This window comes from Akebia trifoliata, chromosome 7, assembly GCF_017979445.1.
Source record: "Akebia trifoliata isolate Shusen 1 chromosome 7, ASM1797944v1, whole genome shotgun sequence".
NCBI lineage: Eukaryota > Viridiplantae > Streptophyta > Magnoliopsida > Ranunculales > Lardizabalaceae > Akebia > Akebia trifoliata.
In genome coordinates this window covers 27,817,701-27,838,938 of record NC_141381.1, presented here as the reverse complement: position 1 = coordinate 27,838,938, position 21,238 = coordinate 27,817,701, and the positions used below count along the sequence as shown (strand labels likewise).

General features: G+C 36.2%; 3 protein-coding genes and 1 pseudogene across 4 annotated transcripts; 2 read left to right on the top strand and 2 right to left on the bottom strand.

Annotated features, from left to right (window-relative positions):
- Positions 1 to 483: 483 nt before the first annotated feature.
- On the top strand, positions 484 to 5,338 carry LOC147398737 (MAK16 protein-like protein). Of its 2 annotated transcripts, XM_086448021.1 has the most exons (9): positions 484 to 669; positions 806 to 915; positions 1,412 to 1,530; positions 1,626 to 1,723; positions 3,787 to 3,874; positions 3,964 to 4,098; positions 4,204 to 4,312; positions 4,398 to 4,537; positions 5,047 to 5,338. In XM_086448021.1, exons 1-9 carry the CDS (start codon positions 608 to 610, stop codon positions 5,089 to 5,091), a joined length of 906 nt encoding a protein of 301 aa, XP_086304147.1. In that variant the 5' UTR covers positions 484 to 607; the 3' UTR covers positions 5,092 to 5,338. The 2 variants fall into 2 exon arrangements, with proteins under 2 accessions (XP_086304147.1, XP_086304148.1); XM_086448022.1 differs by lacking the exon at positions 806 to 915.
- Positions 5,339 to 6,788: 1,450 nt separating this feature from the next.
- Positions 6,789 to 11,498, bottom strand: LOC147398736 (pentatricopeptide repeat-containing protein At2g01510, mitochondrial pseudogene; annotated as a pseudogene).
- Positions 11,499 to 12,528: 1,030 nt separating this feature from the next.
- LOC147398735 (E3 ubiquitin-protein ligase listerin-like) lies at positions 12,529 to 16,835 on the top strand. The gene is made up of 5 exons (XM_086448019.1): positions 12,529 to 12,563; positions 13,317 to 13,392; positions 14,285 to 14,757; positions 14,939 to 15,577; positions 16,021 to 16,835. Exons 3-4 carry the CDS (start codon positions 14,354 to 14,356, stop codon positions 15,204 to 15,206), a joined length of 672 nt encoding a protein of 223 aa, XP_086304145.1. The 5' UTR covers positions 12,529 to 12,563; positions 13,317 to 13,392; positions 14,285 to 14,353; the 3' UTR covers positions 15,207 to 15,577; positions 16,021 to 16,835.
- A 555-nt stretch (positions 16,836 to 17,390) lies between these two features.
- LOC147398734 (chalcone isomerase-like protein 1) lies at positions 17,391 to 19,527 on the bottom strand. The gene is made up of 4 exons (XM_086448018.1): positions 19,085 to 19,527; positions 18,756 to 18,999; positions 17,751 to 17,842; positions 17,391 to 17,648 (listed from the first exon to the last, which is right to left on the bottom strand). The coding sequence occupies exons 1-4, from the start codon at positions 19,449 to 19,451 to the stop codon at positions 17,515 to 17,517; spliced, it is 837 nt and encodes a 278-aa protein (XP_086304144.1). The 5' UTR covers positions 19,452 to 19,527; the 3' UTR covers positions 17,391 to 17,514.
- Positions 19,528 to 21,238: the final 1,711 nt, after the last annotated feature.

Genomic DNA, 21,238 nt, shown 5'->3' with positions numbered 1-21,238 from the left:
ATCTATCCTTATTTTGGTGGGTATTTAAAGTACCCGCTATGTTTTCAAGCTGATGACATGGTCCCCTAGGCCACTTAGTATTCTCTAATAGATAAATATGAAAAATGACTTTTCAATTATTTTTTTATAACTTTTTGATGAATTTTGTGACTATACCCAAAATCAGTCATCTTCAAACTCAAGTGAATTCTCTTCCTCATTATCTTCAACCTTAAGATTCAATCTAGTTCAACCTTCAAACTTCGATTACCAAGATGGGATTTTTTTTTTATGAAGGGAGGGGTTTTCTAAATGGGGGAATCAAACATGAGAGCATTTTTAGGTCATTTTCCATTCATCTACAGTAGAAGACCAAGGTCAAAAGGGTCATATAATCAGTTTGAAAACATAGGGGTGTTTCAAATATTTACCAAAACGTAGAGGGGGTATTTCTAAATCACCCATAGATTGAAGAAGAGAACAACCCTACTAAGCGGTCTCTCTCTTCCTTCCCTACATAGCGAAGCAATACTAACACGCAGAAGTTTTATTAGTTAAACCTTGAGATCCCTAAAACCCTAAACCCACTTCATTTCGTTCTTAGTGTTGAAGAAAAGTCGAATTCGAGATGCAGCACGATGAGGTTATATGGCAAGTTATCAGGCACAATCATTGCAGTTTCATGGCCAAGTAAGTCCCCTCCCCCTCCCAAAGGACCTCTTTTTGTTTTCTTACTTCAACAGAAACCCTTCTTCCTATATAATTTGTTCATGTTTATGGGCTTTAATTTCTGTGTTGGATTTTTATTTTTATGTTATTTTTTTAGAATCACAACTGGAAATTTCTGCCGAAACCCCTATAACGTAACTGGGATTTGCAATCGAAGCTCCTGTCCTCTAGCCAACAGTCGCTATGCCACCATTCGCGATCACGATGGTACCGTGGCAAATTTTTTTTTGTTTGGTTGCTGATTTAGGTTTTCCATCTTAATCCTCAATGAATCGTAATTTTTCCATGCAATTTTCATTTTTTCAATCTGTGATGAATTATGTTCGTACATTGAGTTCTTTTAATTTATTGTTTTTAGCTCAAATGTTTCCTACGTAAATCAAGTTTGAGTTTTTACTAATTTCTGTGGTGCCCTCCCACTTCTCTGGATGCCCAATAAGATAGCTTGGATTGGGTCCATTGAAATTTATTAATTTTTTTTATTTTGGGGGTTTATCTGAGAGAACTTTTAGGATAGTATTACCAAGGGTCTTTAGCCTTTGGAATTTGACTGCTCAATCTTGCTTCCCTATTTAGTCAAAAAAATTTCATCTTCAAAATGCATAACTCCATAATATTTTTAAAGTTAACTAGCTACAAGCTTGAAACAATTGCTCGATAATTTGATACAGTATCTATAATGTGGGCTTGGTGTTTCATGCAGGGATCTTTTATTTATATATGAAAACTATAGAGAGGGCTCACATGCCAAACAAATTATGGGAAAGAGTTAAATTACCCAGAAACTACGAGAAGGCACTTGAAATCATTGACAAGCATCTGGTATTACCTTTTGCCTTGTAATTTAATAAGGGTTTTACCTACTTTTTGTTAGACCTAATGCTTAAATGTGCATTCATATTTATTTAATTTGACAGATGTATTGGCCTAAGTATCTTGTACACAAAACTAAGCAGCGTCTAACCAAAATGACTCAAATGAGGATACGCATGAGGAAGCTTGCTTTGAAAACGAGGTTTGCACTTTGGCATCTTATCAACTACTACGTTCAGTTTTTCGGACCAACTTTTGCTGATACAACAATTATGCTTTACAACAAACTAGAAAATTCCCTTCAACAATGATAGTTTCATTTAGTAATAATTTTTATTAGTATCATAAAATGTATAATTGTGTGTGGAAACATGTTGTCATGTATAGAGATTCGATAGAGGTTTTTTTTTTTTTGCTGAAAAAAATATATTGAAAACTTAGAATAAATGTGTAACGTATTACATATATTACATTTTTCATGACCTTTAATGCATATTTTTTTAATTTATAGTTTCCAACTTGGAATACGGATTTAAAACGGTAAGGGAAATTATCGCAAAAAGGGAAAGGAATGAGTAAAAAAGGGTAAAAAGCAGTAAAATTAAAAAAAGAAAAGAAAAAAACTCTATTGAATATCTATGCATGATAATGTGTTACTACACACAATTATACATTTTATAATGCTAAAAAAGGTGTAACCATCTATATATCTTTTAAGCAAATTAACCCTATGCCTACAAAAAATAGATTTTTATTATTTTTTATTTAAACAAATGTGTTTAAAACGTATAAAAAAAACACTTTTAAAATGTAAAAACATGCTTCTTTTAAGTCTATTTTTTATCATTTTAATCATTAGAGGTACTAAACGTGTTTTAAATGAGATTTTTTTTTTTTTTCAAAAAGAAATAATGTTTTTTGTGACTATGGATGCAATAGGTTGTTACTAGATTCTTTAGGCAAAGAGAGATTTTTCTATGATAGGGTTTATCTTCTATTGGCATAAGCAAATAGAGAATTCCGGGGCTCTTCTTTGGAAGATTTTCTGTTTAGGTGGGATCTTGTAAGTGATATGAGATTGTAATTATTTGTTTTCTTTTTCTTTGAGGCCATCTTGACCTCTTTTAATAAAGTTTGACTTATCCCCCAAAAAAGTTTGTTAGTCAATTCTCTGATTGGATGATTTGCTTAAGTTTCACTCAACTTAATGAAGATCTTCAGTTCATTCCATGGATCAAAATGGCTATTCAATTTTACAAGGTGAATCCTTTAGTGAGATTGAAATTAAGCATGACTGAATCTTGTTGAAGAATGATTATTCCCATAAACCGATGACGGTGAAGTATGAATGACATGGTTGATTGATAGCTAAAGTGAAATTCGTACAATCATCTACTTAGTATGTGCTCCTTGCTTTAAGATCTTGTGTATATTTTGTACAGTCGTCCTCTACTTAGGATGTGTTTTTAAACCATGGTTTCTTTTGTCACTACAGATTGGAGGGTTCGGACTTGGCCTTGGTTGTAATTGACATTAACAGATTAAAATTGGTGATTTAAAAACTTGTGACTTAGTGTAAAAAACTATAACCTATAAAGGTCATGACTTTAGTTAGCTGCAAGATATGGTAGGGTCATAAGATTAATTTGATATCTTTAGTTCTAAATGAGTAGGATATCAGATCTTTAAATGTAATTGACTTGACTTGCATCAAATTCAGCGTTCTCCACACCATTTCCCAAGTGACCCAGAATTAGAGGAGCATTTAAAAATACAAAGATTTTGTTCTGGGGAGTGAGGGGGTGGGGTGGGGGGGCACCATGTTAGACTGATTTAGTATTTGCCTGGATTCAGAGAACAATTTCAGCTGCTCAATGTTGTCTACCCTGTGATATGTAAAATACTGTTTGAAATACATCTATGACACGATAAGATGTGAAATTATTAACTAATGAGGGAATGCAACTAAGCATTGAAAAATGTAGTGAAAGTGAGAAAATATTTTCTAGAAATATAGATATGGTATTTAGAGACAACTTATTACAGTTGCACTGAAATAAGCACGGGGAATGTTTAGCTAATAAAATTGATTGGCATGCAAACTTGGAGAAGGCATGTAAATAGAGTTGTCCACCCATCATTTATTTTCATTTTTTTTTTTTGTTTTTGTTTTGTTTTGTTTTTTTTTTTTATCTCATTAATAAATTCTCCATTATTATTTGTAACATCTTTTGCTGTCGGCTTTTTGTTTGCATTTTCTTACAGGGAAAAGATAATGACAACACCAAGAAAAGAGAAAAAAAGAGAGGCTAGAAGAGAGGAAAAGGCAGAAAAGGCGGCAGTTTTGGATAAGGTTATCCTTTCTTACCTATTTATGTACGCGCTTTGACTGTGTTTACGTTTCCAAGTCAACTAATACTAAAACTATTCTCTCTTCTGCAGAGTATTGAGAAAGAATTGTTAGAAAGGCTTAAGAGGGGAGTTTATGGTGATATATACAACTATCCTGTTAAAGAATACAATAAAGTTCTTGATATGGAAGGACTACAGGCTGCTAGTGAAGATGAAGATGAGGAGGTATGTTTATGGAAATCTATTCTGAAATAGTGCAAAATATTCCTGATTTAAATTTATTGAAGATGCATAGTGTGAACATCCTCTTGTTGTGCTTGAGTTAAGCAGGAACCTGAAATAGAATATGTTGAAGGCTATGAAGAACTCGAAGAGGAAGAAGACATGGAAGATTTTGGTGGTCTTGCAGTTGACAAGTCTCTGATGGGTGATGATTACGGTACAGTTTTTATCTAGCAATCCAGAGTAGGATTTTTCATTCATCTCCTCTTAGATATACATCATCAGTACATCTTATGATGCAGGTGTCATGGATGAAGATGATGAAGAGATAGATACAATTGACCGAAAGAAATTGAAGAGAGAATCAGGTTCAGCTGAAGGAAGAATTGAGAAAGATGAACCTAGTACGAAGCTGAGGAGGAAGGCAAGGGTATTGGTTGAGGTAATAGCCTTGTGCATTTCCTATTTTGTATGTGCACAAACACGGTCATGCACTAAATCTTCCACCGAGCATGACTGAGTGATGTATTTGTGATAGATAGACATAGATACCATGCCCAGCATTAAATGCCTGATTGGCAAAGGAGAACATAATTTGTGGTTCCCGACATCATAAAAGGGTTTCTCTGCCAATAATCAAGCAATGACCCTAGTTGATAGAGCACTTGCAAAGGTTGAACTTGTTTTTGTGCCATCACTGCTAGAGAACTTCATTTCAATTTGCAAACTTGGCCAAAACCTTTTGTTGCGTGGAATTGGCTTGTCAGACAATTCCGAAATTTTTTATGGGCTTAAGTGTGAAGGTGAGGCTTGGATCCCAGTCTGTGGTTTTACTACAAAGACTTGCCACCTCATTGAGGTGGCACCTTCACACTTTGGAATTTTTTAATTATTTTTGGTTGATGCAGGTTATGGATTAGCATTTACCAAATGTACTTCTTTTGGTGTCAGGTTGAGCATGAAGATGCTGATGAAAGACAAAAGGCACTCCTATGAGAGCTTGCAATTTGATTCTATGTTCCACCTATTATGCAATTCGGAGTGACTTGTAAACCAGATATCGGCGGCTATATCTTATTTCTTTTGTGAGGTTTAGTTAACCATAAAATTTCTTCCACCTTAGATGGTGTGGTGTAAAACAGAAAGGAAAAAAGGGCAGGGCAGGTTAGTATGAAACTTGGTCAGTTGTCAGTCCTCTGGAATTCTTCTCATTTATATTATGTTTGGGTTCTGATTTTGAAAATACTGCCCAGCAGAAACTGTGATGAGTTTGTGGTTCTTAGCTTCATACATTAAGTGTGTTGATGCATTTGAGTCTCACTAACAAATTGAAAATCAGGAAATGTCAGGCGTCCAAAAGGATGATCTAGCCCCAAACCAAGCCTCCGTTAATCAGGTTTGGGTTTGTTATTGAGTTATCCAATAGTGGGTACCCATTGTCGATCATGATTTATGAAAGCTACTGTACTTTTCCTTCATAAAGGACCCAAGTGTTCAATCTTTATTTTTTACTATTTCCACCCTGGTTCAGTTAGGGGGTCGTTGCATTACTTTCACCATGATAATGGCACGATCATTATCAGAACTTTTGAATCTGGCAAATTGGGCTATCAAAGCAAAATAAATAAATAAATAATGTGCTACATGGCACACAAAGGTGACTACAATCTGGTTACAACCCTACTGGGTGAGTATAGGTACTGTATCCGCCATTGTATGAAAAACTGTGTTGTTTTGTGTTACCAGATGTCCAGGACTGGCTGACTATCATTTTCTAGTGATTTATAAGCTCTAGAAGAAAACAAGTAGCACTTCAAACATTGACAATCCATCTCTTTCCTTCACCCTTCATTTGGGTCTTTGTTGTTCAATGTTGAAAGGAATTCACCACATCTGGGTTTGTTAGTGATGTCAATTGGAAGGTATTTTGTTCACCCTTTGTTTGAGTATCGTTGTTCATGATTTTCTAGATGCTGGAACCAAATCAGAATCTTTCAAACACATAAGTAATGTCTTTGGGATATAATGAGCACTTGAATTATGTTGTTACTTCCAAGTCCTCATCTGTTGGAAACTGGTGGTCTGATATGGCCTTGGTAATGAAGGTGCTGCCCTGGCCGATAGGGTTTCATGTCAGATCCATTTCTAGTAAAACTTGGGCAGGTTTCTTAACCATGATAACCACGTTTCTTAATCCTTAGCTGAAACATCAATTTCATCAAATATTTCTTTAATGACCTCAAATAATATCAAACTCAATCTGAGCATTATACCAGGTTTAGAATCTTGTTTAGATGCAATGTTCCCATCAAGAAAAAATTTTAAGGGGTTCAACTGAAACATTCCAAGACAATACTAAAGGTCTGTTTGTTATAGATTCCAGTTCTGTTTAGTGATTTTGTGTCTAGGAGAAGTTGAAGTTCAAAGTCTAAGAAGCTATGTCTAGGAGAATATTGTTTGTTACAGAGTTGGCAAAGCAGTAATAGAGAGAGGTCGAATTGATTTTTTTGTTCGATTGATGAGTAAAGAAGAATGCAGGGCAAAATGACGATTTCACCCCCATACATTTTTCGGTGTTGGTTTCTCATGGTGGCTCTTCACAAAAGCAGCCCAAGCAAGGCTTCTCAGAAACATACTTCCCGCAAAAGCTGTTGAAGCAGAAGTCTGGTACAAACAAGGTTTTCAGGCTTTTTGGCTCAAAGCCCAAAATGCCGTAACAAACATACTATCAATAAAAAATAGCAAAGATAACTCAATCACACAAAACACAAGGATTTACGGTAGTTCGGTGGTATGTCTACATCCACAGAATAAAAACAATCACTATTTTCTCACAAGTTTTACAATCCTAGAGATCTTTATTTATATAATTGAGAGTTACTAAAACATGTAAAACTCCCCAAAACAGAAATTCCTAAAATATAGAAATCCCTTAAGAAAATATTACATGATTGCCCTTTTCGTACCCCTTAAAAAATTCAGGCCGGGGCATTGCCCCCTGCACCCCCACAGCTCAACATTGTGCAACAGAATCCAAGGCATTTACATTCTAGTATATCAAATGTTACATTCTAGTCTCAGCAGAAATTGAAACGTTCCCTTGAATTATTCTGAAATGGCCTGAAACTTTAACAATGGTTATAGAATTTTCTTTGAAAATTGGGTTCGTTCATTGCTTAACAATTTTGCATTAATACAGCATGGTTGAGAAATACAGCTTCTCATTACTTGTAGTTGCCCGATCTAACCAAAATAATTTCTGTATAGTTTCAATATTCAATCCTTATTTTCATCTATGTACCCATCCATAACAAAAGTTCAGCAGTCTTCAGATCAAAGTTTAGTACCAATCAATCAATTGGCAATTTTGTGTCAAATGCACATTGGTTCCTACATCAAACAATGTTTGAAATCTTAAATCAACTGAGATCATCAAAGAACTCGACTTTCATCATTTGATATCCTCCTGATCTTACTGATTATGATCTCACTTTTCCATCTGAAATCCACCCATACCTCTATCAAGATAATCATTTAGCAACTTGTTTCTTCACTATTCTATATTACCAGTAATCCCCGCATGAACACACCCCATCCCCAAAATGGTGAAAACGGTGCATATCCCTTACAATAATAACCCGATTCACAATCTTTGAAATTAACTTGATTGCATTATGACAGTCTCCACATATCCGAAGGTTTTTTGTGATGCGTATTGGAGTCCCCGAACTCATATTAATGAGGCCAAATGCTATGGCAAGCCTCTCACTGTGGTAAGAGAGAGCCACCTCTTTTGCTTCCTCTTCAATGTCATGAAGCACGAAATCTGTCATGGGTGCATAACCCAGATGTCTCATTGGGGCCACCAACTCTTCAAGAAAAGAATAGATCTTTTCTGACTGAGGATGCGATCTGTCACCAACACCAAACTTGTAAACTTGGTTGTTAAATTCGATCGAACTAAATCCTTGAATCTTATTAGCTCCCCTTCCATCCATTAGTTTTCTCATCCTCTCTACTTCACTCCATCTTGATTTAGCAGCGTAGATGTTGGAAAGTAAAACATGATAACCAGCATGAGTGGGATCTAACTCGAAGATCTTATCCGCAACTCTCTCCCCTAAATCGAGATTGCCATAAATACGACACGCACCGAGCAAAGAACCCCAAATACTTGAATCGGGTTCTATTGGCATACTCTCTATGAGCATTTCAGCTTCAACTAGTTTCCCTGCACGGCCAAGAAGATCCACCATACATGCGTAGTGTTTGAGCCTTGGCACAATCCCAAATTCCTCGCTCATCGATGCAAAATACTTCTGTCCTTCTTCTAACAACCCCGAATGACTACAAGCCGAGAGAACACAAGTAAAGGTAACATGATTTGGTTTCACACCCAATTCGACCATTTGACAAAAAAGTCCAATTGCCTTCCTCCCATGCCCATGAAGTCCATAGCTTGCAATCATCGCACTCCAGCATACAACATCTTTTCCTGTAATCTGATCAAACAAATACTCGGTCAAATCCAACCTCCCACACTTTGTGTACATATCCATGATTGCAGTTGCAACCAAGATATCAGACTCAAACCCGTTCTTGATCACGTAATTGTGAAACCACTCACCCTTCCTTAAAGCTCCAAGATTACTACAAGCTGACAAAACGCTCAACAAACTAACCCGATTGGGTTTTATCTCAGAATGTTGCATAACATCAAAGAACTCCAACGTTTCGCTGTTATAACCATTGTAGACATACCCTGTAATCATTGAAGTCCATGAAACTAAATCTCTAACACTCATTTTATCAAACACCAAGCGTGAAGCTTCAACATCCCCACATTTTGCATACATATCAACCAAAGCCACATTGATAAAAAGGTCGTTAGAGCATCCGTAAAGTATTAGATGCTGGTGTATCTGCTTCCCAATCTGCAAATTGGACAGTCCAGCGCAGGATTTGAGCGCAAAAGGGAAAGCAAACTTATCGGGTCTTGGACCGATATCTATCATCTTGGAATATAATTTTAAGGACTTGTGGAATCGGCCTTGGACGGCAAAACCCCTTATCATTATATTCCATAGGAAGCTTGATGGGTTGGGTACCCGTTCGAATATGTGGTTTGCGAAGTCGATGCAATTGAAGGAAACATAGGAGATGGTGGTTTTGGTGGATAAATGGGAGTGATGTTGGAGGCCATAAATGAAGATCTTGGCATGGACTTGATTGAGATGATTCAGGTGGGTGCATCCTTGCAAGAGAGAAGAGATTTCAAAGGCAATCTTATTGTTTTGGGGGAATTCGATTGAATTTGAAGAAAGGCTGGTGCTACAAAGAAAGCGGAAGTTTGAAAAACGGTTATGGGGTTTAACGACTTTATGATTAAGAAGATTGAAAAGGTTTCTCATCCAAATACAAGTTCTTGTCTATAAGAGAAGTGAGTTAAAGAAGAAAAAAATGTTATTGGGGTGTTAAAATAGGTTATAATACGTTCACCAACGCAAGGAAAATGCAAATAAAGGTACAATGTATTGCTTGAAAAATTAGATTACATATATAAAATAGAAATTTTTTATTATATCTCCGCGCTTTATTTTTGCTCAAAAAATCTACTATCTTTCCATAAATGTTAGTTTATTTTAAGATAAGAGTCATGTTCAATGAAGAGTGCACTTGATTCATTTTAGAGTCATGATAATATGATGCTCCTTTGACACATGTGCCCCCATCACAGACCAGTATAGATCATTTGCCTTGGGATGCACAAGTAAAAGTTTTATGATTATGTGTATCCTGAAGCATATGATCTACACGATTTTGTGATGAGGGCTTATGTGGGTGTGTGTCAGAGGGCGTGTTAGAAAATCATTAAACTTCATTTTATCATCTTCTAATGGTCAGAAAATGAACATTTACTTTTTAGAAATATGCATACTTGATAATTAGAGTAATTAAATGTATGAGATGTACATTATAATTTTTTAATCATTGTTTGTAGGTATTGATAATTAGAGTAATTAAATGTATGAGATATACATTATAATTTTTTAATCATTGTTTGTATATAATTAATTTAGAGACTTTTCTTTTCTTTTTTTTTTTTGAAAAGTTAACAGGGTTAAGGTAGACCTAGACCAGCTACACACCCGCAGGAAAAAGACTTCTTTTATCCTGGGAAATTAGAGAAGCAAGGGGTTGTGAAAGGAGCCACACTCGACCTCCAAACAAACCCACACTAGAAATAGAAGAGGCAAGGAAATCAGTCACCTTGTTGGCTTTCCTATAGACATGGGAAGAAGCTGGCCGAGAGGCTCTTGCTAGACAGAATCAGGTGAAGAGCACACCAGGGGGCACTCCATTTGTCATTTAGAACTTCCATAGCCATGTTGGAATCAGATTGAACCTGGATTCTAGAGAATCCTTTGGAGTGAGTTATCCTTAAACCCTGAAGGATTCCTGGGAGCTCATGGAAGATTACTGATCTCGGTTCCTCACAACCAGCCAATGCAGCCAGGACCTCTCCCTTATGCTCTCTAATAACAGCCCCATACCCTCCTTGAGTGGAAGTAAAAGAACCATCAGTGTAGAGAGCACAAACCCCAAACTCAGGCTTCAACCAAGAGTAGAAGAGTCTCGGCTTAGGAACAAAGTGAGGCAAGCCATGAAGGATCTGTTGTAATCTGAGTACTCTATCCCATCAATAGTATTCTCGAACTTAATCCACACATCCTCACCTATTTTCCGAAGAACCATACCCGGGCTATTGAGCTTGCCTTAGTAGATTCTATTGCACCTTTCCCTCCACATGTGATGACAAAGGCACAAAAAGCTACCTTTTTCATTCTTTGGATAGTGTTGCCTCCCTTGAAATTGATACTAGCCCACTCCCCAACAACTCTTCTAACAAGGCATCTCTTAAGCATTTCTGATCACACCCATCTCGCCAAGGGGCAGCCACTAAGAAGGTGATTAGTATCCTCGTCTTGACCTCTACACATAAAACAAGTAGCATCCATTCTGGGCAGCCGAAGACTTAGACATGAATTATCTATAGATCTTCCTACCCGTAGGAATTGGGTTCATCCTTGAGTGGTGAACCACAAACCCAAATTCAAATCAAGTCAACAGACGAAACCAAGTAACATGGAACCTGATCACCATTCCACTCCTAATGGTTCCTCCTAGGCTTTGCCAAGAGACTAGTACAATAAAATATAAATCCCTCCATAATACTCTTTCCATGAATCTCATAAAAAAGATGATCGAGAAATTTCTAAAGGATTTCGCAACTAGTACGAAATGGTCCACTAGACCAAAAAGAAAAACTTCCCGATATTTTTGGGCTAACACCCTACAACAGTGACAAGAAGCTTTGAAGCTCTGCAATAAATTTATGATGAACCAGCAGAAGAGGACTTAGGGGGATTTTTGTTTGGATTATAAAATTTGATAATTGCACACAATCGGATATTCCGTTTGGTTCAAATTATACAAACAATAAACCCATAATCGAAATAGAAATCAACTAAAATCAGAAACAAGATAATACGCATTTCTTTCATTTTTTTTTTGAAATCTTATATTTATTTATTTGTTTGCTTTTATGTTCTAAAGTGACCTTTTTGCACTTAGTAGTTATGCCCACTGATCAATCACTAGACTTTACTTATCTCCATACCAAGAAGTGAACATCCTTATCTTCATGGGAATGGGTGCTTCAACAGGCTTTCTAGTTGGTTCATGAGCCAGAACAGTGATTCTAAACTAGTTCACAAGCTACAAATAATGAAAGTGGTTCGATTCTCTAAATAATATCTGGGGATTTTCATAATTTGATTCTAGTTAATGATATCTAAAAATCCCAACAAAAGGCCCCCTAATTAATTCTTAGTTGCTCTCAAATTTTATTATGAGTCATGATACACTACGTCATATTCCTTTTTTCGCGACTCCACATTTGCATTAAAAACGACTGTAAAAGACTGTCGCAAATTGCGACAGCTTTTAGCAGTCGTTTAACCGTCGTTTCTACTCACATACTACTTATTAGTTATATCAACTGTACTATATCAAATCTCTCTCTCTCTCTCTCTCTCACACACACACAGCTCGATCTGCGTCTGTCTCTTGCTCTCTCGCACTCATCTCTGTCTCTCTCAAATCTCTGTATCACACTCTCGCTCTCTCGCCCTCATCTCTGTCTGTCTGTCTATCTGTCTCTCTCTCTCTCAAATCTCTCGATCGCAGTTTGCCTCTCGCACTCCCACTCTCTCGTTCTCTCGCTCTCTCGCACTCTCTCTCAAATTCTCTCGATCTCTTTATCTTTATATTTGTCTCTCGCATGCACTCTCTCTCTGCAGCATCCAAGATCTAGGGTTTGTGAACTTGCTCCCAGATGCATCTCAAATCTACGAATCTTAAACTGAAATCAGATCTAGGGTTTGTGCACTCAGATTGGTTTTAAGGTCTGGTTTAATTTTTTTTCCTTTTTTGGATTATTGTTTAGATAGTTAAAGTATTGATTTAAAATCGCACTTTAGTATTTGGGGCTTTGTTATGGTTTTCATTTTTTTTTCCTTTCTTAGATTACTGTTTAGATAGCTAAAGTATTGATTTAAAATCGCACTTTAGTAGTTGGGGCTTTGTTCTGGTTTTCACTTTTTTTTCCTTTCTTGGATTACTGTTTAGATAGCTAAAGTATTGATATAATGACCTGATACTTCTTGTTCTTTTTTTTACTTTCTAATTTTTTTTTCCTTTTTGGTTTATCTATTTTATTCAGAGGTTATATATTTGTATGGTTCTTTTTGAATTGAGAAGCATCTGTAACTTGCATCCATTGCAGAATAATCACCAGAGACTTAGTTTATTACTGCTCAAAATGTAAATATGTTTAGGATGTTTTAATATTTTATATAGAGGTGACATGTGGATGCACAAGCCATAGGTATGATGGTGTTCTTGATAACATTTCTTTTCCAATATCTCCCAAAAATCTACCACTCTGTCTGCCTCTTACGTCGTATGCAAACCTTCTCTGGATATATTTTTGTCACTGTTTGGTGGGGTATTGCACTTAACATGATCGTGTACTTTGTTGCATCTCATGTGAGTATTCGTTCCACTTCAATATCACGATATCGATAACTTCTCTAGTTTTGAGTCTATGTCACTTAACAGTTTTGATAAATTTCTTATCTATATTGGAGGTACCATAGGGATCGATTTGCTGCATTTTCACAGAGTGGAAGAAGCAATCAAGTGGAGCTTAGTTTCCTTAGCGCTAAGGCATGGGTTGGTTGGATTTTCTCCATGTTCTTATTGACTTTGTTCATTTGGTATAAATGTTGGACATTTCTCCTAATAAAGACTAATAAACTTTTGTAGTAACTAAAGTACCAAACTATAGAAGTTTGCAAACACTTTTTTAATACTGACTATATTCTTAATATCATCCTTCACTTTTAGATTCGGAGTAATGGATTTGTGATTATATGGGAGCATTTTTTGGAATCTCTACTAGAAAAGATATGGAGGAGATTGAATATGTTTCTGTGCAGAAGAGGGTCCAGTGTTTGGGATCTGTGAAGAGGATTAGTGAGGTTGTGAAGAGTGATCCTTGCATGCCAGACTAGGTTCATCTGTGCATATGATTTTCTTTAGTGCAATTGGTGACACATGTTTTTCCTTGGGCTGGTTCGGTAGGAACACCTTACCCAAATTAGGTATCTAGTGTCCATAGTTCTAGTCTTGTGTTCGATGACAAGGAGAGGGAGGTTCAGGAAGTGGTGGTGGAAATCTTAGCTTTGCTGTTTTTTTGGTATAAACATTTTAAAGAATTCAGGGGAATATTCTTTGAGGATCTCCTTGCTAGGTGGGACAGGGTTTGCAATTTGATTATGGTGTAGTTCCTTTCGGGGAGGGTTTGTTGGGCTCTTTTTATAGGTCTTTTGTTTTTCTTTGTATCTTTTGGATGGTCATCTCGACCTCCGTTTTGTTCCTAATGAAATTATCTATACCCATCCAAAAAAAGTTCTAGTTTTGTGTTGACTCGCTCTATAATCTCATCAACTAACACTACACCAGCTTCATGGTGGAAGAATTAATTGTGAGTTTTCTTTGTAGATATGATATAATTTCAGAAATTATCAATGTTACACATAAGTATTTTCTGGAATTTCTCAAGTCTCAAAGTCCTCCTGTTCGGTCAGCTACATATTCAGCATTGGGTAGTTTCATTAAACATATACCTCATATGTTTAATGAAGGAAATATGAAGATTCTGGCTGCTGCAATACTGGGTGCTTTTCAAGAAAAAGATCCATCATGTCATTCTTCAATGTGGGACACTATTTTGCTATTTTCTAAAAGGTTTCCTGATAGTTGGGGCCTTGCCAATATTCAAAAGACTGTTGCAAATTGGTTTTGTCATTTCTCGAGGAATAGATGCTATGGATCACAGCAAGTTTCCTATCAAATTTTAGTTATGTTCTTAGATACCATACCTCCTAAAGCAATAGATGGAGAGCACTTCTTTCTGAATTTCTTCCAGAACTTATGGGAAGGAAGGAACCCATCCCACTCCTCTGATGGGGATCGACTGGCATTTTTCAAGGCCTTCAAAGAATGTTTTCTTTGGGGAATAAATAGTGCATCAAGGTGTGAATCTTCTAAGCTTTCACCTCATATTTATCCATGCCATTCTATATACGTCCTGCTGTGTTTGGTTGATCTTGCAATATGCAGATATAACATTTTTCTGCATCTTATAGTATTGGACTATTGGTACATTTCATTCATTTCTTGAATTTCTGTTTTTGGTCACTTGCTTGATGTGCAGATATTTTAATGGAATGGACAGGGTTTATCATTTTCAAGTCAGTCTTATTGACAATATCCTTGTAAAGTTATTGTGGCATGACTACCTTATGTTAGCTAACACAAAAAATAAAAATGTAGTGCTTTCTGGGAAGTCTAGCGGCTCATCTGAGGAAAGTATCCAACCTTTTCAAGGGAGAACAATATATAAGCGGAATATCAAGTACTCTTTGAGCTATATGCAAGACTACTATGGCTGGCCCAAGATATGGTATGGCGTCGATCATTAGTTGCTATCACTGGAGGGGACTATTGCACCCAACATATAAGTAATGCCTCCATCCCTTTGATTGGGCCCTCATGTTCTGTTTTTTTGAGTATTCGGAGTTAAGAAACTTGGGTTTGAGTGCCCAATCTCAGAATATAGTGGTTAAGTCATATGGTGCACTCCAATGGATCATATAGACGCCACCCAAATGGCCGTCTTGAAAGCGTGCTGATTGGTGATCGATAGGGTCCTTATCATTTAGTTTAATTTCATATATGCAACCATATTATAATTTATTTTAAATTATCTCTGTGGTTTCGATGCAGCTACTTCTTATGAAACGAGGGGGTAGAGATTGGTGACCACTCCCAGACTATGATTAACTACTTTCAGGTACCAGTGAACTCTCTTACTTTCTTATTTATTTTGGTGGAAGGAGAAACGCTATCAATTGAATCTAAATCTTACAACATGTAGGCTCCAATATTAAAGTTAATAAAGAGCTTGTTTTTTAAGCTCGAGAGAACTATCATTGATAATGAATCACTGTGGTACTAAAAGAATAGAAAATATTGTTATAGATGGAAGTTGGCATTTGTATAATCTAAGATATGAAGAATTTAGATGGTTTCACACAGGAGTAACCTTGAATTTGGATTGCATACATGAAGCCTCTTCTATGCAAGATAGAAACTGAGCATAAACCACCATTAATGCCTTGCCACTCATCTATGCAAGCTAGCAGCTGAGCATGCTAAGCTCTGTAACAGATTCACCATAAATTATTTTATGAAACATTTGTCGTTGTTTGATGTGCAACTGTTCCCAACATGCAGGTTTTATGTAGCAGAGGTCCTCCTTTCTTTGGAGTACCTTCACATGCTTGGGATTGTCTATCACGACGTCAAACCAGAAAATGTTCTCGTTAGGGAAGATGGACACATAATGCTATCCAACTTTGACCTCTCCCTTCGATGCAGTGTCAGCCCAACTCTTGTCAAATCTTCTTCCCTTGAGTCTAAACCCTTCCGGAAAAACCCTGTTTATTGTGTTCAACCAGCTTGCATTGAGCCATCTTGTATCCAGCCATCCTGTTTAGCCCCCACAACATGCTTCTCGCCCCGTCTCTTCTCCAGCAAATCCAAGAAAGATTGAAAACCCAAAAATGAGATTGGAAACCAAGTCAGTCCATTGCCTGAGCTCATTGCGGAGCCAACTGGGGCTCGGTCAATGTCATTTGTTGGGACTCATGAATACTTGGCACCTGAGATAATCAAAGGTGATGGCCATGGGAGTGTTGTGGATTGGTGGACTTTCGACATCTTTCTATATGAACTTTTGTTTGGTAAAACTCCTTTCAAGGGATCAGGGAATCGGGCAACGTTGTTCAATGTTGTGGGTCAGCCATTATGGAAGCTAGTGGCTGTATGCTGTGGTAGCACCCGCTAGGACGTTATATACAAAAGGTTGTGGTTGTTAATTGTTTGATTTTACTTTCTAAAAATAAATAATTTATGGTAGGTGGCTGAAAATAGTTAGATTTATGAAAGTTGAATATGAGGGGCATTTGGGTCTTTTCATGTTATTAGTTGGGGTGTAGGTCATCACTGTCAAAACATAGGGGTATCTCCAACATTTAGCAACATGTGAGGGGGGTCAGGTATAAAATAAATTTTTTTTTAAAAACAAAATACTCTATAGCGACGGTCGGCGACCGTCGCTATATCTCTATTTTACAATCGTTTTTAAAAAACCACTCCTTTTAAAACGACTCGTTTTCCGACTGTAGAGGCAGTCGTTTTTGGCGCATTATGACGTAGTGATAATATGACACCCCCCTCTGACACACGCTCCCCTACGCCCCCATCACAAAACCGTAGATCATTTGCCTCGGGATACACAAGGAGAAGATTTACGATTATGGGTATCCTGAGGCAAATGATTTACGGTTCTGTGATGGGGGCGTATGTCAGAGGGGGGCATTAGAAGATCATTACACTTTTATTATTAATGCATTACTCAGTATATCAGTTTAGTACTTTTGGTATTTTTAACTTTCAACTATGTATCTTTGTGCAGTTGTGCAATTTTGGGTCTCTAGAGCAACATGTAGTGGATTTGCAAAGAATAAAATCTAGAAATTAGAATAACAGCCTTTCACCTCTAGCAATTACCACTTAACAATCAATCATCCACTTTTAAAAGCTGAAAATTAAAACACTAGAATTTTCCATTTCTTATTGTACCATTTCTCAAGCCACACTGAAACAAGACTTGATATCCTTATTTGTTCTAAGTTCTAACCACCCTAGCTAGCTAAACACCTGTGTTTAGAAGAGAGAGAGTAGTGACACCCCAAATCTATCTTTAGCCTCCTTATCAAAGACATCATCTCCCAAGTACATGTGGAAGTAGGCTCTACACAGAAGTTGACTCTCCACCTTGCTCACTACCTCCTCCTCCACTGCACCCATCAAGCACTTAATTAGATAAGATTCCAATGCTTATAACATATATAAAGATAGAATAATATATAGTGCTACAAGTTATGTCAATCTTCCATTACCCTTTGCTTGTAAAATGTATCCTGGGAGCTTGGTGATCTCAATCACTGAACCAGGCTTTAACTTGATACCATCCGATGCTTCACCCATAACCCTATAGCATCCACATACGATATTTATTAGGGTGAATTACCATTTCGTGAGCTGAAAATGAGTTATTTACGATTCCAGCTAACTATTCATTTTAATTACCAAAACATAAATGATCACTTTTTCGTTAAAAAAAAAATTCAGAACGGTAACGAATTCGCCGGTTTTAAAGTGACTATTTCCAATTAGTCCCTTTAAACCTACGAAATAGTCACTTTAAAAACCTCCAATTTTTGGTAATTAAAATGAACAATGAGCCGGAATCGTAAATTTCTCAAAAGTTGATCACTATTTTGTAAATATCCCTATTTATTATAGAGATAAATATTAAGATAAGGTAGAATTACAAAAACAGATATATTTTCATATGAAAATTGAAAATATTTCATGATTCTTCAACTTGTAAACCATTTTTGATGGAGTTAGAAGTTTTAAAATAAGCTGACTTTTAATTATAACGATTTCTTCAACATAAGAGATTATCCTCACAAAAAATTAGCCCATTCTAGCATTTCTGACCCGCCATATAGAACAAATGTTGCCAACAAAAGATTGTATAATAATCAAAATACTCTAATGCTAATCTTTGCTGTTTTGAAAGTTATATATATATATGCTAAGCTGTTGAACCAATGGCACTACGCCACATGTACTGAAAATTACTAAAAATAAAGCACTTAAACTGCTCCCGGAATTTTCTCAGTGATCAATCACATTTGCTCGTATAATACACATGGCGTCATGCCATTGGTTCATCAGCTTAGCACATAACTTTCGAAACAGCAAATCTCAGTTCTCCTAGAACAATAAAGCTTATGAGATATACACGTATATAGAATATTGTATATAGAAATTACATTTAACTAATATATAGTGTAAAAAAATTATTGCTTGTAGAGTGGATGTAAGAGATGTACATGTTCGTAAGTTCATCATTCTTTCGGCCTCCATTGAGCTTTTTGATGGATGCACCTAGACCTTCATCAAAGTTCTTTTTCACCATATTCATAGTGAGACCAGCAAACACTATAATCAATCTTACCATCATCCCCACATCACTGTCTATCACCGCCTGATACATCTCCTTAGTGGGTTTTGCCGGGGCCTTCCCGATCTTCGATCCCATCAACTCCTTCAATTTCGCATTATCTGCATAAATCCCTACAAACCCAAAGCATAAATTAGCTAATAGATCAAGTTTAAGTTCTATTTATAATACAATTAAATATAAGTTTTGATGTTATACCGAAAGCGTAGATCTTAATACCAAGGCCAAGAATGCTCTTCTTCCTCATACCAACTGCATTTAACTGCTTCCCATCACTGAGTTTGACAGGAAAGGCGACACCAGTCTTGGGTTCGAGTTCGACCCCCACCTTCTCTTCTTCTTTCTCCATCTTATCCATTGGGGTATCATCTTTCTTGGGTTCATTATTGATTGTTGGATTGTCTTTCTGTGCCTCCTCCTTGGTGGGTTCATCATCTTTCTTTGTCTCACATGTGTTAGTCTTGGGTTCATTCTCCATCTTTGCCTCCTCTATTGAGACTTTGTTCTTCGGATCAATCTCAAGAACTTCAGTCTTTGTAGTGACCTCTTCTACAATGGTAGACATTTTTTCAGGGATTCAAGGTTGAAGAAGAAGAAGAAGATTATGGTTTGTGTTGGTGGGTGGTTGGAAGATGAAAGTGAGGAACTATATATAGGAAGGAAATGTAGTTGAGAGATGATGGAGTTACTCAATTGGCCCACATTGAGATCAGCTTAGATGAGGGAATTAATGAGATACATCGGTATTGTCGACTTATTAAATGCATGTAATGCTCTTGGATTCTGATTTAAAACTTCAAATGTTCTACTGTTGTGTATTCTGTACTCCTGGGAGTTATTTAGCTACCAAACTTCATGCCTAAGTTGTGGGCCTTGTGGCACATTCGTTTGTTTCAGTCTTGCTTCAAACCATTGCTTATTTTACTTCCTAATAATCAGCCTGATTGGTGTTTCAGTTGGTGGGTTCAAGCCATATTTAAGAGCCTATTCATGAAGCCCTTGATGAGAACTGAGAAGTGCTTGTATACAATGGCTAGAAATCACCAATCAGGCTAATATATGATCCATAAACTAGTCATTCATGGATCCAAGGTCCCGAAATAATGCCAAGTGGCATGCAAAGAAGATATCATTACAACTACCCAACTCTATGGAGTACATGATCCACACACAAGGAATTCACACATCTCAAGAGAATTAATGCTAGAGAAAAATTTCTCTTATTTTGGACCTACTTACCGAATACACATTATACCCACCCTTTTTAATTAACCGACAAACCCATAAAAAGAAACTAGCCTCCTTGGTAATTTGTTGATATTGGATTCAAGCCTCTCTTTTTTTTTTTTTTCAGACAAGTTCTATTCATTGGATCTGAGCATTTTTCAAGTAATCCAACAGTTGAAAAGACATCAAAGAAGTTGATTTATATTTATATTTTTCATCGTTGTATTTTAATTTTAAATTTGAGTACTCGGCAGCCGTCCATTTCAAAACCACTAATCAAGCTTGAAAAACTTAATTTTTTTTACCATGAGATTTTTCATAAAATCTAGAAGGCAGTGGTGTTCCATTGCCAATATGATTATCCATGTGAATCCCACAATAATTTTTAAGATTTAAAATCAAAATATTAAGATTTCTGGACAGTAGATATGCGGGTAGGAGAGAGAAATTTTTCTCTTATTATTTACATCATCGCCACATAAAAAAACGGTATTGGGCTGTGGGCAAATTTGCTAACACCTATGTGAGCAAACAATCACTCATAGGCCAAACATTAATGTGGATGCTAGGCTGGTTTGAAAAAGTACTCTAATGGGTTACATCCTATATTCCTAGTATACAAGTTTTCCCTTTCCATAGTGACAAAAATCTGCGATTTATTGAAAAAATCATGATTAAATTATGATTTTAAATTTTATCAATTAAATCACGATTTTTTCAAAAAGTCACAAAGTTTCTAAAAAAACTCAAGAATAATCAATGATTTAAAAATAAATAAAAAATCACGAATCATTTTTAGTATTTTTAAGTGTTATTTTATCATTTAGAATATGAAATACATTTTTTTTTTACCTTTTTATATTTAAAAATATTTTTATTTTTTAATTTATCTAATGTTTTTTGGACTTCATCAAATTTTTTCGAAGCTTTCTATTACCGAATTATTCTTGAACCCCGACTTTGTCACTATGTTATTATATAACGTATAGGTAGGTATGTATGAGGTTGATCCAAAGCATTGATGCGAAAAATCGAATATTTCGAGAACGTATCGATATGTATTAGATTGTATCCAAATATATCAATCAATACAATATCAATATTTTCCTTGATCAGAACATTTCC

Excerpts from the sequence above, each read along its gene's own strand:
- LOC147398735 (XM_086448019.1), top strand. The coding sequence starts at position 14,354 with ATGTTTAATGAAGGAAATATGAAGATTCTGGCTGCTGCAATACTGGGT. Across the intron at positions 14,758-14,938 it reads GGAATAAATAGTGCATCAAG|ATATTTTAATGGAATGGACA; the intron begins GTGTGAATCTTC and ends CTTGATGTGCAG.
- LOC147398737 (XM_086448021.1), top strand. The coding sequence starts at position 608 with ATGCAGCACGATGAGGTTATATGGCAAGTTATCAGGCACAATCATTGC. Across the intron at positions 1,531-1,625 it reads AAATCATTGACAAGCATCTG|ATGTATTGGCCTAAGTATCT; the intron begins GTATTACCTTTT and ends TTAATTTGACAG. Across the intron at positions 3,875-3,963 it reads AGGCGGCAGTTTTGGATAAG|AGTATTGAGAAAGAATTGTT; the intron begins GTTATCCTTTCT and ends TCTCTTCTGCAG.
- LOC147398734 (XM_086448018.1), bottom strand. The coding sequence starts at position 19,451 with ATGTCTACCATTGTAGAAGAGGTCACTACAAAGACTGAAGTTCTTGAG. Across the intron at positions 19,000-19,084 it reads TATTAAGATCTACGCTTTCG|GGATTTATGCAGATAATGCG; the intron begins GTATAACATCAA and ends TTGGGTTTGTAG. Across the intron at positions 17,649-17,750 it reads ATACATTTTACAAGCAAAGG|TGGAGGAGGAGGTAGTGAGC; the intron begins GTAATGGAAGAT and ends TGATGGGTGCAG.